General features: G+C 45.2%; 2 protein-coding genes across 6 annotated transcripts in view; one reads left to right on the forward strand and one right to left on the reverse strand.

Annotated features, from left to right (window-relative positions):
- Positions 1-15,000, reverse strand: part of PPIL6 (peptidylprolyl isomerase like 6) — a 32,306-nt gene extending 17,306 nt beyond the window's left edge. For 4 of the 5 annotated variants that reach the window (XR_005789952.1, XM_040474358.1, XM_040474357.1 and 1 more), the window contains exons 1-5: positions 14,839-15,000; positions 10,538-10,633; positions 7,165-7,353; positions 3,987-4,049; positions 3,706-3,853 (exon numbers count right to left, since the gene is read on the reverse strand). Coding sequence is in view for 4 of the 5 variants with exons in the window: in XM_040474358.1 (XP_040330292.1) it covers positions 3,706-3,853; positions 3,987-4,049; positions 7,165-7,353; positions 10,538-10,633; positions 14,839-14,973 (631 nt within the window). In the remaining variant the exon portion in view is untranslated. The remainder of the gene's footprint in view (positions 1-3,705; positions 3,854-3,986; positions 4,050-7,164; positions 7,354-10,537; positions 10,634-14,838) is intronic. The other variant, XM_040474359.1, reaches the window with a different exon arrangement.
- Positions 15,001-15,492: 492 nt separating this feature from the next.
- Positions 15,493-18,397, forward strand: SMPD2 (sphingomyelin phosphodiesterase 2). The gene is made up of 10 exons (XM_040474356.1): positions 15,493-15,603; positions 15,829-15,925; positions 16,048-16,124; positions 16,475-16,568; positions 16,711-16,800; positions 17,036-17,118; positions 17,248-17,380; positions 17,473-17,577; positions 17,738-17,893; positions 17,991-18,397. The coding sequence occupies exons 1-10, from the start codon at positions 15,554-15,556 to the stop codon at positions 18,378-18,380; spliced, it is 1,275 nt and encodes a 424-aa protein (XP_040330290.1). The 5' UTR covers positions 15,493-15,553; the 3' UTR covers positions 18,381-18,397.
- The last annotated feature ends 70 nt before the right edge of the window (positions 18,398-18,467 follow it).

Below are 18,467 nucleotides of genomic sequence, written 5' to 3' on the forward strand. Positions count from 1 at the left end.
AGCCTGTTTTGTCATCTGTGTAGACAGGAATAATGATAAGTGCCTCCCAGTTAATTCTGAGGACTAAACAAATACATGTTCTACTCATAGCACTTAGTGCACTGCCTGGCAGAGCATCCTGCTCATTCATCAGTGGCCATTATTGTGCAGCCTTGCATGCTAATGGGGTGCATTTTCTCATTATCATCATCTTCTCCATTATATTTAATATGATGATAATGACTGTGATGATAAAATATATTAAACTATATCTCAAGAGCTCCTTCGGAAGACAGTGGGCCTTATGGGAGCCACAGAGAATCTCCCTCAAAGTGGCTTCACAACTGATATCTTCTCTCACTTTGTACTTTAGAAATGAATAGAATGTATGCTTCCGGTTTATCTACTCATTTATTCATTCAGTCTTTCAACAGATATTTTTTAAGCACCTATATATAGTATACCAGGCCCCAATCTGGAACCCAGGGATAGAACAGCGAACAAAATAGATAAAATCCTCTGCCCTTATGGAACTTACTTATAGTCTAGTGAAGATAAACAGACACTAAACAAATTGTCTAGGAAATATGTAGTAGTATGTCCAGTGATGAAAAGTGCTATGAAGAAATACTTGATTGTAAAAATAAAAATAAGGGGCGCCTGAGTGGCTCAATTGGTTAAGCATCTGACTTGGCTCAGGTCAAGGTCTCACGGTTTGTGGGTTAGAGCCCTATATCGGGGTCTGCGCTGACAGCTCAGAGCCCTCTTTGGATCCTCTGTCACCCTTTCTCTCTGCCCCTCCCCCACTGTCTCTCTCAAAAATAAATAAAGATTAAAAAAACATAAAAAGAGGCTAGGAGAGCAGCAGGGAAGGGGGTGCAGAGACCTGTGTGGATAGGAAAGTGGCCATTCTAAATAGGATGTTCAGGTAAGTCCTTGCTGAGATGAAGTCTGGGCAAAAATCCGAAACAGATAGGAAATTGAAGCAAGGAGCCATCTGGAGGCATAGTTGGGTGGGCTGTGTCCCAGGCAGAAGAAACAGCAGAAGACCTCAGGCACAAGTATCCTTGATGTGCTTAAGAAACAGCAAGGAGGCCAGTGTGTGGAGCAGAGCCAGGGGAGATGTCAGAGGATGGGATGAGGCTGGGGGCAGTGTAGTCATGTAGGCCCTGCTGGTCCCATCGGGCAAGCTGTAGCATCGGGAAGCATGCTTAGGCACAGCATAAAACCACATTTAGCTCCCATATTCCAAAATTCTCTGCACAGCCCTCTGGGTATCCGATATGTGAAAGGACAACGTTTATAGAGCTTGGTACTCCCGATATACCATGTCACTGAATCCTCACCACATCCTGTGATATTATAGTTTTCCCCATTTTATGATTAAGAAACTGATTCAGAGATGCTAAGTGCCTAAGTACCAAGTGGTACACAACTTGTATGTATCAGGTGGATTTGAATCTAGTAATCAGCATTTGTTTCCAAACGTCCTTAACATTGCTGCCTCATTATTTGAAATCATGATCTGTGCATTTTACTATTTGGAAATTGTATTTCAAATAAGTAAACAAACAAGTAACATGACCTACATTTCCCAAATCTTGCTCTGGGGCTCGGGAGCGGGAGGGGGCACCTCTAACCAAAACCCAAAAATAAAACAACAAAGAACATAGCATCTGAGAGCCCAGCACATAATAGGCAACACTAAATTAAGTTTCAGGAGACCCAGATATTAAGACCCACTTAACTATTAATAGTCTACCGTTGACTGGAAGCCTTGCTCATAATGTAAGCAGACAATTAACGTATATTTTGTGTGTTATATGTGTTATATGCTGTATTCTTATAATAAAGTGAGTTATTAAAGGATACAAAATGTTAAGAAAATCATAGGGAAGAGAAAATATATTTATAGCACTGTGCTGTAAAAAAAATCTGTGTTTAAGTGGACCCCTACAGTTCAAACCCCTTACTGTTCAAGGGCCAACTATAAGTTGGTATAACAATATGATGAAAACTTAGGTAGACCCTAAAAACTGTATATGTTTATGTTTACTGACATAGGAAGGTAGATAGATAGATAGATAGATAGATAGGGAGAGAGAGGGAGGGAGGGAGGGAGGGGAGAGAGGCAGAGAAGGAGGGAAAATAATGAGGTTAGATAACAATATGGGTGATGTGATTTCATTATAGAGAAACTGAGGGAAAATAGTTGATTTACCTACGAATGCTTGGATTAAATCTAAATTTTTCTCATCAGTCTCAGAATGTTCCAGATTGTAGAAAAATAAACATTATTAATTTAAGCCTCTGCGTATTTCATCAAATTCAAGCAAATCTCCTTACACACTAAGCCAATTATTTTTAAATTGCTGCCTGATTGTTCCCAAAAGGATACCTCCCAAAAGGCCTCGAAAATTTAATTTTGTGCTGTTAGTCAGAAACCTAGTCTGTGTGAAGTCAAAGGATTGATCTGAAAAGAAAGCAAAAATGGAGACCAAAATGCTTTCACTCTTAATTTGACTTTGTAACAACATAACATTTTTTATAAGAAAAAAATTGTTTTCCTTTCTTTTTTCAAATTCCTACCTTTAGAATGTCTTTTAAAATCACTGTATTTTCTAAGTACTCCTATTAATTTAGGTGAGCATTTAAAATTATATTTTGATTTTTTGGGGGTGCCTGGGTGGCTCAGTCGGTTAAGCGTCTGACTTCGGCTCAGGTCATGATCTCGTGGTCCGTGAGTTCAAGCCCCGCGTCGGGCTCTGTGCTGACAGCTCAGAGCCTGGAGCCTGTTTCAGATTCTGTGTCTCCCTCTCTCTCTGACCCTCCCCCGTTCATGCTCTGTCTCTCTCTGTCTCAAAAATAAATAAATGTTAAAAAAAAATTTTTTTTTTAAATAAAATTATATTTTGATTTTTTAAGTAGGCCCCACTGGGTAGTGTGGGGCTTGAACTCATGACCCTGAGATCAAGAGTTGCATGCTCTATGACTGAGCCAGCCAGGCCTCCCTATATTTTGATTTTAGAAATGTTCTCTTCCTGGGGCACCTGGGTGGCTCCCTTGGTTAAGCCTCTGACTCTTGATTTCCACTCAGGTCATGATCTTGTGGTTCCAGAGATCGAGTCCTGTGTTGGGCTCTGAGCTGACAGTGCGGAGCCTGCTTGGGATTCTCTTCCTCTCTCCCTGCCCCTCCTTCTCTCTCTCTCTCTCTCTCTTTCTGTCTCTCTGTCTCTCTGTCTCTCTCAAAATAAAAAAAAAAAAATTTTTTTAAATGTTATTTTTCTTATACCACTTTTTTCTAAGTGTATTTATTTTGAGACAGAATACTCACATGCACATGCATGTGCAAGTTGGGGAGGGGCAGAGAGAGAGAGAATCCCAAGCAGGCTCTACACTGCCAGCGAGGAGCCTGATGTGAGGCTCAAACTCATGAACCCATGAGATGATGACCTGAGCCAAAATCAAGAGCTTAACCTTAACCCTTTTAATTTGGAATATTCTGGGTGACAAAACTTTAGATTGGTTTATTTCAAAACTTGGGGCATTTTTAAAAAGAATATGAATATCTTAATCATTTGGCCAATAAAATACCCTTTCAATATATACAATGTCTAATATTAAATATATCTAATTCTATATGCATTTCACAAAGGTAGGTAAATACAACTTTAGACATTCTGATTTCACATTGCAATTAAATTGCATTTAAGATTTTAAACTTACCTCCTCCTTGTATCCAACCATTCTGTACTATTCGATGAAAAATTGAACCCATGTAATGTAGCTTGATGCCACGCTGAGAATACCCTGCTTTTCCTGTGCACAAGACCTGAAAGTTTCTACATGTTTTGGGACATGCATCATAGTATAGCTACAAATAAAGATACAAGGTTTCAAAGATTAAATATTTAATATTTTGACAGTGACAGATTCCTACATCCATCCCCCACTTATTAAAAAATCAACAACAAAAATAAAGAAAGAACAACAAAAAAACCTCTTACCTCAAAAACCAACTTTCCAATTGGATGAAAATCAATAGAAATGTCCAAGAACACAAAACCATGCTATTAAAATTAGGGAGAAAAAGATAATGCAGGTCAATGTCTTGGAAGAAAGTTTTAGAAATGACCAAAAATACCACAAAATAATGCTTTCAGTGATAAGATTTCAAAAGCATTAACAGTAGAAAGGTAACAGCAAAGTTAAAAGAATGACTCAAAGAAGTTTCTTTTTTTTTTTTTTTTTTAGAAGTTTGTTTCATTTGATTACATCAAATCTTTACAACCTAACTAATACACTTGTTAAAACCCTTTGGTAGGGAAGCTTTGTGTCACATTAACCTGTCACACCAGACTGAGAACATGTAGCCTAGATATCCCCTACTGTGTAAGCTAGGTGGAGGAAGGAACGCTAGTTGGTCCCTTTGGAAAAAGAAACAGACTGGGAATTTTCTATTCTGAGTAATTTTGGGAAACATCCAAGGTGATTGCCATGGATTTGGTTACTGTATGTTCTGGATTTCCAGAGTCAGCACAGATTAGCTAACCAAAGCCAGAACACATCCTTTCTGAGTGGGAAAACAGAGGCGCCATATACATAGGAGGTATGGTTATCAGGGGAAGGGAAGAGAATATGCTGTGCTTTCTTTGGCGTTATTTCAGTCCTGTCCTTATGTTCCCAGATGCCCCCAGCTCTTATTTTCAATTGACATCCTTTCTGGCAGAGACAGCTAACATTTGTGTGACCTCGTCTAGCTCTACAACGGGGCATCTAAAATGAAAACACCAGTCTCCATCGTGGTAGCATTAATTTGCAGAGCAGAGCACATCTAGTTGGATACATTCTAGATCTTGGGCACCATTCTCATGCACAAAAATGCCACCTGATTTAACAAGCTACATAACTTACCCTACCCTATTTCTTAAGAGTCTAGGAAACATAGATGAAATCAGTTTTTAGGATATCACTGTCACTACTTTATGTCATTTTAACCTTTTTTTTTTTTTAATTAAAAGACTGAATTAATATTGTGCTATCTGGCATCCAGGAATGAAGTATTACATATCCATAGCAATTATAATTTTAAGTTTTTTGTGCCTCCCAGCTTCTGTACTACAGTTTCTGAGTTATAAAAGAATATTATAACTTTATTATGAGGCATAATATAGCAAACTTCATGGGCTTGGGAGAAAAGATGATATATTGGAAATTACGATTGATTGATGAAATGCGTAAGTCCATTCAGGCATCACTAAACTTCCCTCTGTGTCACTATATTATCTTTATGCAGTTGTCAAGAGTAGATAATTCTGAAAATTCTAATGAAAGAGCAAATGAGCACACTACCAGGTAATGTCACCTAGCAGCCAAACATGCAAACATAATTGTCTCCTATATCATTCCAACCCAGAACTAAACAAGTCCCTGCAGCATGAAAAAGCTCACCTCTGCACAAAAAATTTAAGGATTTTCTCTGGAATCTAGGTCCTCCTTCCTCACTGCCGTTAATTCAGGCTGTTATTATCTCTAGCACACATTACTATAGCAGTGTTCCAAGTGGCCAACCTGCCACCAAGCTTTCCCCATTCCGCCCCATTTTTGCCCTAAAACTTTTTCTTAAAAAGCAAAGATTATGTCATACTCTTTATGAAAAGTTCTGTTGGCTCAACTTTCTTCTAGGAAAAAATCTAACTCCTTAGTTCAGAATGGACAGTAAGTTCAACCTTTCTTTAGTGGATGTTTTTGTTTTTTTCCCCTCCTTAACATTTAAATACCTTTCCTATTTAGGGAATGTCTTACAGGGACCCACTATGCCCTAAAGACACTGAAGGGGCCAGATTCTCCCTCTCCTCACTCTGTGAGAGCTGAGCTATGGGGATATGATCTGGGCTGGATTAGTCAGGTGCTCCTGCCTGGGGCCTTGGATCTCAGGGAGTGATGCAAAGACAGCAGTTGAGAAGTAATTCTCCATGAAGGTGGCAGTGTGAACCCAGGGCCAGTCGGGATGCAGCTGCATCCAAGTTGCACATTTCTGGGATGAGACTCAGGCCACGTTTTCCTGTTGTTTCCCAAAACCTGGTTCTCTGGATTTCCTGCCAATTGTGAGGTTACCAATATCCTTTCAAGGCATACCTTTTTTTCCCTTAAGTTAATCAAAGTAGTTTGGTATTGTTGGTGACTGACTGATACTCTCATTTTCCCAGCCTCATTTCCTATTAATCAGGCCGCCTCGCTGTCCCCTGCCATTCCCTGAATATACCATGCACTTTTAGAACCTTGTCCTTTGGGACCCTTGTCCTGCTGTGAGCATTAAATTCCTTCCCATAACCCGCAGTTTCTAGTATTTTCCAAGTGCATTGTTTGTTCAGCCAGACATTCCCTGAGCTTATACTATGTTTCAGGTTGTGTTTGAGGCAGTACAGTTAAGTGAGGATAAACAAAACAAGGTCTTTGCCTTTTTACAGCTTGGCACTGTAAAATCCTAGCACCGGGCCTTTCTGTGGGCACAGGCATCTATGAGCATGAAATGATCTTCAGCATGTGGTGCTTGTTGCTATAACAGAGTTTCTGAGCAAAATTACCAAGTGCTTTTACCTCTGTTGTCATTCCACCCTGATGTCTGTCTCTCACTCTCCTGGACCTTAAGCTTCATGACTGTCCTTTGCCATTGGAAACCCCCCTAGGGCCATAGCCTGCCTGGTCCAGCTCTTGCCAACTTGTCATGCTTTAAAATGTCACCTTTCTTCTCAAACTTCCCCTTCTGTTAGTGCAGTACCTCTCAGTTAGGTGTTAGAAGGTACTAATTAAATTTTTTCATACTAAGCGTGAATGGATGGTAAGCTCTACCTTCTCTGAAGCGGGGGGAGGTGTCTTTATGTTTTCAAATGGATAACCAACGCATATAAATCTCTAATGCGGAATAGAAATGTTTGAACAGGGATGCTTCCCCCGCACTCCCTGCAGTTTGCATGCTGTAAGATATGCTTGCTTTACACACCGTTGAGCCAAACCCTGTAATATTATATATAATCCTTTGCAGTTGGATTAGAGGTCATTGAGAACTTAAAACCTAGTCTCCTACTGTTTATATTCCTTCGTTAGGATATCAGTAATTAGTGCTGAATCAATATAAATGGTCAAAGATTCCACTATTTTTCTTTAAAAATTAGTGTAACTTGCCTTGGTGTCTCTTAAGAATTTAGCAGAATAATCCACAGTAAGTGCCTCATAAAGTGCAGGGGCCTTAAAATCAACTACATCCCACATCTTGTGAGCCCATTTCTGAAGATCAAATGCATCACCCAGGAACTGATCATTAACAAAACACATCACGTAGGAAGAATACTCCCAGATCTCATTCTTGAGTTCCTATAAAGAAAAAGGATAAAAAGCTGTATTGGCAGAGGGGGAGGGGAGGCAACCAACCTTGCTGAACCCATAAGCCAGAGCTTGGGATTGACTCTATAGCCTAATCTTTAAAAAAATAATTTTTTTGCCATCTTTTAGAATTTTGTTCTCAAATAGAACTTAAGAACATTTTTAAAAATCTGACATCACTGAAAGCAAAAAAATGGTCTAAAAGTAGTGTTAAAAATGGTACAGTTAAAAAAAAAAATTTAACAGCACTTGGGTGGCTCAGTTGGTTAAGCATCCTATTCTTAATTTTGGCTCAGGTCATGATCTCACAGTTCGTGAGTTCAAGCCCTGCACCAGGCTCTGCACTGACAGCATGGAGCCTGATTGGAATTCTCTCTCTGCCCCTTACCAGCTCTCTTTCTCTCTCAAAATATATAAACTTTAAAAAAAAATTTTTTAAATGGTACATGCATAGAAGGTAGATTGTTATCTGGTAATAAAAATCTATGTGCATAGCATACTTGTTATGTTAACTTGAAAACAAAATGCAGTCTCTGGCTTCATTTGTGAAGTACATTTTACTGTGTGTATACTTGGAAAGGCTTGGAGCTCTGAGTAATACATGATTTTCAGTATCAAGGATGAAAAGAATGCTTTTTTGAGGGAGAGGGGTCAGGGTGAGGAAATGCCTCCTGGGGGGATTTCTGGTGCACCCCAGGGGCACTGAGGGAGAGAGCCCACCTTTGCCAACACTTTGAAGTGCTAAGCCCCTTAAAATGAAGCGCATTCGTGTGTTCATCCGCACACTAATGGTCAACCTCCTAAATTCCAGTGTGTGGCCACTGAGTAATGCTCCCTCTGAAGAGATCTGGTTTATTATTACCCAGGGCCAGTCCTGGGAAAAGCATAAATAATTTGGGACAGGTTTTCTCAAATTTTAACAGTCAAGCAGAATTACAGATTCCTGAGCCCCATCCAAAGTATCTGAATCTGGAATGGGGCCCTAGAATTTGCATGTCTAACGGCATCCCAGGAGATGCTGACGTTGCTGGTCCGGAGACCACACTTGGGGAAATGCTGTTTGGGGGAACAGCTTGCTTCAGCTTGCCAGTTTGCTGCACTCCCACGTCTTCTCCCAGATTTCATATCCTATTCCTGCACCCATATCAAAACCTGGTTTGAGGAAAAGAATAAACTTGTTCATGCTGAACTATAAATTACTCATAGAGCCTGTAGGTCAAGAGTCCCTAAACTGTTTAGATTTATCAGTGTTATCACATGTTATAGAATGCAGAACTTTAAAAAGGGATATTTATTTAGCCTGGGTATGGCTAATGTGGATATTTAGTTAGCCTGGTGGGAGTAAGGCAGTAGAAGAAGCACTTTACTGAGAGGCTGGGGGTGCAGATGCCTTGTCTTTGTGTGTTTTCTGTACACGAGGAGGCCTCCTCACCTGCTTCAAGTCAGTGGGCTGGACCCAGTGGTTTCTGCGGCTTTCCAGCACAGAGATATAAGATGCTGCCTTCTTTTGGAGGGGAGAGAAAGGGCTTTCCAAAGGCCCAGAAGCCATCACTCAAGGGTGGCATTACATTCTGCTGAAGCATTAATTCCAGCTCAGACCTAACCTCAAGTGTGCTAAGTACTACATATGACCCAAAGCATAATGCTTACATTGAAGGACAAAAACTGGCCTGAAACAACAGAAGGTTAAGGTGACAAGTACCCAAGAGATGAGGGTGGAGATGGGAGGAAGGAAGGATAGGCAATAAAGAATAGGTGGAAAGAAGCAGCAGTGAGTATGGAGAAAGCCTCATTCAGGCCTCGTGAGAAAAGCTGGAGGAAGAGAACACAAAACATCCCAAGCTTAGTAACCCAGGCTAAAATGGAGGGAAACTATGGAATGAAATCCACACCTATCTTTAAGAATACAGTGGGACTCTATAAGAATACAGTGGGACTCTACAGAGCATGAGATCATGGCTTTCCTGTAGGTGGAGAGCATGATACTGGTAGGCAGTGTAGGTAGTTTGGTGATAGAAATTTAACAACATAATTGTTTTATGTTAAGGTGACTAACTGTCCTGACCAGCTGTCCCAGTTTGTCTAGGACTCTCCCAGCTTTAGCACTGAATTCCTGCATCACAGGAAACCCCTCAGCACCAGGCAAACCGGGACCACTGGTCTCCCTAATTGTTGTAAGGATTGGAGTTAATATATACATAAGTCAAGAGAATAGTGCCTGGCATATGACTGTGTTGGCTACTATTCTATCTGAATCCCAATCAAAATGTATTATGGCTATGAAAATGGCATGAGACTTAACAAATGGTATTCTTGACTCAGTCCTGCAGCATTTCTGTGACCGCACAGTGAAGTGGTCCCATAAAGCAACACTATGTGATAACCACAGGATCACAGGACATCCTTGTGCAACAAAGAACAGAACAATCAAAACTGCCCTGGTCAGGGGAAATGGGATTTCATCAGCCACTGGGGAGATGGAGTGGGGCAGGGAGACCAGGCGGGGATGGCAAGCAAGAAGTGTGCCCCATTCCAGGCTCACTCCAACATGACGTATTGCTGGGCCACCTGCCACCTTGGAACCCTTCGTGTCACGTGTTCCAGGCAGCATTACCAGATGATCAGTGTTGGCACCCAGGAGGAAACTGCTGTCCCGGGACAAAGCCTGTTAGCCCTGGGGCCTGAGGTTCTCCAAGGGTGCTGTTAGTGGGGAGAATGCAGAGAAGAAAGCTTGAATTAGGACAAGGCTGCCCTGTGGGGTCCTGGTGCCTGTCATCGGAGCTCCCGTAGGCCACAGCCCCACACCAGCCCTCGGCTGTGTCTGTGCTGTCCACCACCAAAACCTTCCACGGAAGGGCCAAGAGTGCCAAGGTGTCACGGGAAGTGTGAGTATGTGAAGCGCTGGGAGGGAGGCTAACCATCAGCGGGGGTAAATAGCAGCATTGAGAGTTTAAAACTCGCCTCTATCACCTGTCTTTAAAAAGAAAATCCTGTGAATGTTTTGCTTTCTCTTACAATCAGCCCAGTACAATGATTGAAATGATTTAGGGAAAGTGTACGATTTAGAGAAATCAAATCTAGTTGCTCTAAAATTACTGCTTCAGTTTTTCCCAAACAATGCGCAAATAATTTAGGCAAAACTTTGCTCATTTCCCATATCCCGAATATCCTTTACCCTTTTTTTCTCCTGTAGATATTGATCCCATGCAAATTCTTGAAGAGGAACTATTATAGGATCTTCAAATTTGGTTGGATAATTACTCTTCAGACTCTAGGTTTCAAAACAAAATAATTATAGAGTAAGTTCTCTTTTAAAGTAGAAATAATTTTCCCCCAATTTTTATGGCGACTTCGAGAGGTTTTATACAGTGGATACCCAGGCACACAGTCCGACTTCGATGCCCCCTGCTTGCTCCCAGAGGCCCCTGTGCTGATCTCCAATAAGTCACTACCCAGTTCACACTGGGGCTCTGGCTTATGTGTCTCACTTCTAGAGTATAAGCTTCTTGAGGGCCAAGACTACATCCTAGTTTTCCTGTACCCCCACTGGCCTTGACATCTGGCATATAGTAGACCATCCACACATAGCAAATGAATGAACAAATGAACAAATAAATGAGTTTATGCCAATAGTTTTGTAATTTGCCATGTTCTTTTAGAACCAGTTTTTTCCTAAATTAAATTATTACTAAACCTCAGTGGATCTGAACTTTTTTTTTAATGAAAAGAAAACGTTACTTTATTTAACTGCAGTGTTTTATTAGTTTCAGGTGTACAATATAGGGCTTCAGCAGTCCCATACATCACCTGGTGCTCATCACCAATTTCACCCACCCCCACCTCCTCCCTCTACAGATACTTTTAACTAAAATAAATAAATGTAGGGGCGCCTGGGTGGCGCAGTCGGTTAAGCGTCCGACTTCAGCCAGGTCACGATCTCGCGGCCCGTGAGCTCGAGCCCCGCGCCGGGCTCTGGGCTGATGGCTCAGAGCCTGGAGCCTGTTTCCGATTCTGTGCCTCCCTCTCTCTCTGCCCCTCCCCCGTTCATGCTCTGTCTCTCTGTCCCAAAAATAAATAAACGTTCAAAAAAAGAAAATTTAAAAATAAATGTTATTATTTTAATTTATTGATAGAGAATGACCAAAAGGATATTGTTGTAGTTACACCCCACAACAATAGAGAATACTAAATATTAAATATTTTAGGTATTGAGCACATTTATTAATTTGTCTATATGAATCAGAGAAAGTTCATACTGGTTAACAATTCCTGTCAAAAAAAAGTTTTGAGTCCTGACATGTTGCACTTTGCCTCCGGGTAAAGCAAGAGAAGGCAGGTAAGGCAATACCAATTAGGCCTCACCTTGCTGAGTGGGTCTGAGTAGATGTGTCCACTAGGGATCACCTTGCTGAGTGGGTCTGAGTAGATGTGTCCACTAGGAATCACCTTGCTGAGTGGGTCTGAGTAGATGTGTCCACTAGGGATCACCTTGCTGAGTGGGTCCGAGTAGGTGTGTCCACTAGGGAAAAGGGACAGCTGGCTGCTGCACTTGGCTCCTTCTCCACTAAAGAAGGTGCTTAGAGGTCCTTCTGTGGTCTAAAAGAGGACACCGGCGTGGCATGCTTCATCTGGGGTGGATATTCCAAGGGGCAGAGAGCCAGGGCGTGAGTGTATCCTGCCTTTGGGACCAGGGGGAGGCAAAGAGGGCGATAGCAATTGGGTCATTTCCTTCTTAGGCTGTTGCCCAACCAACAGATGACGATGTGTCCTTTGTTCCAGTGTCCATGCTCAGTTTGAGGTCCTTGTGTTTCTAACTGGGGGACCACCTAGAATAACTAATAAGCCCCGTAGTTTTCAAATTAAGCATACTTAATCATACTTTCTTCATAATTTAGTGTCTAGAACAGACTACATCCAAAACAGAATCTATGTGATACTTACTCTTCACAAATCTAAATCTCTGTCAGCATATTAGGTATTCAGGATTGCTTACCAAATGATCATGTTGAGAAATTATTCAAGGATCCTTTATTAAGATAAACTAATAGAATTTACATCCGTATGTTTTCATATTCAGATAGGGGTACAGTAGGCAAAAGCTTAAGAAAGGGAAAATTAATCTTATTAATATAACAAAGACATTGTTTTCTCAACTTAGTATCCTCTACAACAGGGTGTGGCAAACTGTGGCCAGCAGGCCAAATCTGGCACACTGCCTGTTTCTGTAAGACTTGAGAGCTAAGAAGAATTTTTAGATTTTAAGCAGTTGAAACAGAATCATTCCATGTCATGTGAAATCATATGCAAGTCAAATTTCAGTATCCTTAATTTTTATTAAAAGCACCATTCATTTACATATTGTCTGTGGCCGATTTTGCACAAGGACACCGTCAAGTAGTTGTGACTGAGAGCCTATGGCCCTGAAGGCCTAATAATTTAATATCTAGGCTTCACAGAAAAAAAAAAATTGCCAACACCTTCTCTACAGTGTGGAGCAGGCACAGAAAACATGTGCCTTCAGAAAAGGAGCTAAAGAAAAACAAGGGAAAAAAGTCCCTCAAACTCCTTAAATACAACTTAAGCCATAAACCTTATAGATCCCCTCAGCCCAGCTAACAGTCCATAATTTCTATTTATTTTGATGATCCACGTATCATTTAAACAGACTTCTCACTTGTTCTCTTCCTCTTGATGTAAACTTCACCAACTTCTCAAATTAGTTTCTGTGAAATTGAATGAAGGAAGCCTCATTTAAAATGGTCAGGGGGGGGCGCCTGGGTGGCGCAGTGGGCAGCCAGGTCACGATCTCACGGTCCGTGAGTTCGAGCCCCGCGTCAGGCTCTGGGCTGATGGCTCAGAGCCTGGAGCCTGCTTCCGATTCTGTGTCTCCCTCTCTCTCTGCCCCTCCCCCGTTCATGCTCTGTCTCTCTCTGTCCCAAAAATAAATAAAAACGTTCAAAAAAAAAATTTGAAAAAAAACAAAATGGTCAGAGGGCACCTGCATGGTCAGTCAGTTGAACATCCCACTCTTGATTTTGACTCAGGTCATGATCTCCCGGTCGTGAGATGGAGCCCCATGTCGGACTCTGTGCTGAATATGGAACCTGCTTGAGATCCTCTCTCTCTCCTGCCCCTTTCCCCCTTGCGCTCTCTCAGAAAAAAATAAATTGAAAAATTAAAAAAAAATTTTTTTTTAATGGAGTCAGGAGGCCAGAAGAGGGAGCTCTCATGCCTTACCACCACTCAATTGCAGACCACAGTAGGTCAGTTAGAGATACACCATGCATTCCCTACAGGAAGAAGTCTATTTTACTATTCCAGCAGAAGGAAGGGAGAATGTCTCCTTACTCTGCAACAAGCTTGGCCAATAGGATAATACCACAACTCAACCAGTGAGAAACCATCACCACCCTGAACTCTCACCTTTCTATCAAAGCAGCCCCTACCAGTTTCTTCCTTTTATCTGTGTCCCTCTCCTTTGATCTCCCATATTGCCCTTGGTTTGCCATAGCTTATTATGTCTCAAATTGCAATTCCTGTGTTATTACCAAATAAGCCCATTTTGCTGGTAAAATAACCGGCTGTTTTAAGGTCAAACAGTTACTGTTTCTTGATTTGATGCAGTTACAAATCAAGTCCCTTTTCTTAACTGTGGACTTACAGCAGGCAACAAGGCAGGAATTGCTTAAGATTTCTTCTGTTTGAGAACATTTTGTATCAGGTATCTGGCTGGATACTTTGAGAGATACAAACATAGTGCATGGTCCTGGAGTCTAGCAGGGTTTTGAAGGAGAGGATTTTGCATTATCCTACAGTGGCATTCCCGGAGCAAACCCCAGAGATGTGCTGAATTCTGCATTTCTATATTACTTCTGCATTTGCATAATAGGTGTGCTGCACCATTACTGACCCAGCCAAATTCTTCCAGTTGCTTAAAGTGTTTTTCCTTTTATATCGGTCTGTGTGTTTGCAAAGTAATCTCTGGATTCTCCAAAGCACTTGGGGGTCGTTTGTTAAGAAATTTCTTAAGCACCTAATTCGACTGGAATGCAGTAACTGCTATAGAAAATTTAAAGGAGGGAAAAGAAGCCTTCCCAAATGAAGTTTCCAAAAACTTGGGAAGGGAGTTTATAACAAAATCTGTAGTTATGCGGTATCACTTATTTTTAAACATTTTTTCATAAATTTTTAAAATCTATAATTCACGTAAAAATGTGGAAATAAAATGTGGGTCTATAGCAATTACCCTCCTTCCAGCAAGATTCTTAATTTTCCTTTGCTCGGATCCCCCTTTAAAGGTAGCCCTTCTGGTAGTGGAACGTCCGCCCGACCCGACCCTGACCCCTGGGAGGTACAGACTGACGCTGCCCGCCAGGGACACCTCCCTACGTCCCCGAACTTCGACCCGGGTCACCAGGAAGCGCGAGCCCGAGGAGACGGGAGAGCCATCCGCACTTGTGGTTTTCTCGCGGTTACCTCGGCAGCGCTCTTCGCGATGTGAAAGCTGGAGCTTTTGAAGAGCCCCACCACCTTCACCTGCAGCGGTTGCTCGGGCGGTGACTTCGAGCAGTATGGGGCCGGCCTCGGCCCGCGCTGCAGCTGGCTAGCCATGGCGGCGCTGGGGGACTGCTCCGAGCACAAACACTGCGCGTCGCCAGGGCAACCGTGCGGCCCCGCCCCCGTCGCCTGCTGGGAGGAAGGACGCGAGGGGGAGGGCGGCGACGGGCGGGTCTTTTCTCAACTTTGCGCCTGTTGCTGCTGAGCCGGGCGAGAGGCGAGAGGGCTCGCGGGCGGCTGAGGCCAGGGACGGAGTTTCCGCGCGAAGGGACGGAGAACTCCGTGTACCGTGTGCCTCCACTCAGCTGGCCGCCCGCCCGAACTCCTCTCTGGTGTCCCCCCTCAGGGACCTCGCGCGCGGCCCTCGCCTCCCGGCAGCGCCCAACTTCGCAGCAGATCGCCTTTCCGGGTGGGTTGGCAGCCAGTGGGGCGGTTGCCCGGGTAACGCGGATTCGGACCCGGGCCCAGGGCCTGCGCGGCGCGGGCTGGGAGGCCGCGGCCTTCGAGGGAGCGCGGGGCGGAGCCGACCACCTGTGCGCGCCGCCCCGGGAGGAGGTGCCGCCCGCTCGCCCCCGCCCCCGCCGCGGCCGTCGCCGGGGAGGCAGCGCCGTCCCGCGCCCCCGGACCGCTCGCCATGAAGCCCAACTTCTCTCTGCGACTGAGGATCTTTAACCTCAATTGTTGGTGAGAGCGCCCGCGGGGTGGCCCGGGGGCCACAGCTGCATTCGCACCCACAGTCTGAGGGAGGAGGCCTTCCTCACCTCCGGGCCACGGCTCCACCGTGCCCTAAGGTGTCCGGGTCCGGGGGGCATCCGCATCTCCGGGCCCGCACCTGGTCCCAGCTCCGGTGGTGCACGGAGAAGCGGAGCGCCTCCAGCCGTCACCTCCCCCCACCCTTCTCGTCCTCAGGGGCATTCCCTACCTGAGCAAGCACCGGGGTGACCGCGTGAAGCGCCTGGGAGACTTTCTAAACATGGAAAGCTTCGACCTAGCTCTCCTGGAAGAGGTGGGCAGGGCAGAACTGGTGTGGAACCCTGGCTGGGACGGGGGCTGCTGGGGGCGCAGGAGAGGACTTTTCCCCGGGGTGGGGGGGGGGAGACAGGCAGGCATCCTCACCCCTTCCCTCAGGTGTGGAGTGAGCAGGACTTCCAGTACCTGAGACAGAAGCTGTTGCCTACCTACCCCGCCGCACACTACTTCAGGAGGTGAGAAACCTTCCTGTCTGGAAGTCTGTTCTCAGACCTGGAAGCTCTTGCCCTGCCAGCCCCTCCCTATCCCACCTGCACCCTCCTCCGTCTTCCCGAGTCCTCTCCTCTGTGTGTGGGTGCAGGACTAGGTGGAACCAGGAAGATCCTATCTCTTCAGCCCATCCCAGCCTTACCAAGTCACACTCCATTGTATCACCCCACAAAGGCTGTTGCTTTGAGATTTCCTCTGGTGCTGATCTCAGCAACAGAGTGAGGAAAAAGTAGCTGATACAAGCTGGGTGACCAGGGAGAAGAGAGCTGGGTATTTCTCTTCCTGCTTTTCTGGCTAACCAGAACTTGTTTTACAGTGGCGTCATTGGCAGTGGCCTCTGCGTCTTCTCCAAACATCCAATTCAGGAATTCACCCAGCACGTCTACACCCTCAATGGGTACCCCTACATGGTAAGCCTTAGATCAGATTTCTTCCACCACCCTCTCCCACCCCCCAGTACCACACAGTAAAGGAGGCAGCCTTTCTTGGGCTGCAGGAACGGGCAGAAGGAGGGTGGCAGTGCCCTGAGTTCTAGCTCCCTCCTGCCTGCAGATCCATCATGGAGACTGGTTCTGTGGGAAGGCTGTGGGTCTGCTGGTGCTTCACCTAAGTGGATTGGTACTCAATGCCTACGTGACCCATGTGAGTGAAGCTGGCGGGGCTGGGACAGGTGGCCTGGTCCTGGGAGGGAGAGATGGGACTCCTCTGGTTGGGCTTCCTGGGGGTGAGGTGTGGGGGCAGGATCTCCTAAGGTCAGTAGGCAAGGTTTGCCCATCTTTTAACCAAGTATCATGCCAAGTAACAGACACCAGCATGATTCAGACCTGTCTTTGGGACCCCCCGTCTCAACTGCTATAATCTGACCTATCTTGCTCAGCTCCATGCCGAGTACAATCGACAGAAGGACATCTACCTAGCACATCGTGTGGCCCAAGCTTGGGAACTGGCCCAGTTCATCCAGTGTGTGAGCCTGGGCTTGACAGGGGAAGTGGGATGGGGTCAGGGGTTGAGGGGTGGCCAGGGCCCCACTTCTAGGTGGGCACAGCTGGTCAGGAGAGAACTCCTGCCTCACCAACCTGGTTCCCCCAGCCACACATCCAAGAAGGCCGATGTGGTTCTATTGTGTGGGGACCTTAACTTGCACCCGAAGGACCTGGGCTGCCGCCTGCTGAAGGAGTGGACAGGGCTGCATGATGCCTACCTTGAGACCCGGGACTTCAAGGTGAGGACCTGCCTGATAATTTCCATGTCTACACCCCCAGCTTCTCTCCTCCTCCTCCCCTGTGTCCTAGCATGAACCACTTACTCGCCTAGGGCTCTGAAGAAGGCTGTACGATGGTACCTGAGAACTGCTACGTTAATCAGAGGGAGTTAGAGCCATTTCCCTTTGGCATCCGCATTGACTATGTGCTATATAAGGTCAGGCCTCTCCCATCAATGTGTCTTCACCCACCGTGTCTCTGTCTTTCACCAGCTTGTGCTAATCTTTTGTCCGTCTGGTCTAGTCGTAGATTATTGATGGCTTGAGAATGGGAAGAGGGCCTCAAATATGTTTCTCTCTGGCCCTTACTTTTCCTAGGCAGTTTCTGGGTTCTACATCTCCTGTAAGACTCTGAGAACCACTACTGGCCATGATCCTCACAGTGGCACCCCCCTCTCTGATCATGAGGCCCTGATGGCTACTCTCTGTGTGAGACACAGCCCTCCCCAGCACACCCACAGCCCTACTCACGGTAAGACACCCCCACCCTCTCCCCAGGTCCCTCCCCACCATAAGGCGGCTCCTCCACCCTGACCCTCTCTCTCCTGCCCCACTACCCTGCCTTGTTCTAGGACCAGCAGAAAGGTCGCGGTTGATCAGTGTGTTAAAGGAGGCCTGGGCAGAGCTGGACCTCGGCATGGCTCAAGCTCGCTGGTGGGCCACCTTCGCCGGCTACGTGATTGGTCTAGGGCTGCTCCTTCTGGCATTGCTGTGTGCTCTGGCAGCCGGGGGAGGGGTCAGGGAGGTTGCCATAATGCTCTGGACTCCCAGTGTAGGACTGCTGTTGGGGGCAGGTGCAGTCTACCTCTTCCACATGCAGGAGGCCAAGGGCTTATCTAGGGCCCGGGCTGAGCTCCAGCATATGCTGAGAAGGGCAAGGGAGGCCCACAACCTGGACCCAGAGTCTCAGGCAGCCCTATTCCTGGGACAGCAGGAGGGGGACAGATCTGAGGAACAATAAAGCTTGACACTTTTGTGGCTCTGTGTTTTTGTTGTAGAAGCAGTGATTGGGGTCAAGGGTCGGTCAGTGTGACTATCATAATATAAA

The sequence above is a fragment of the Herpailurus yagouaroundi genome, unplaced genomic scaffold (assembly GCF_014898765.1).
Source record: "Herpailurus yagouaroundi ecotype Mexico unplaced genomic scaffold, PumYag 139, whole genome shotgun sequence".
NCBI lineage: Eukaryota > Metazoa > Chordata > Mammalia > Carnivora > Felidae > Herpailurus > Herpailurus yagouaroundi.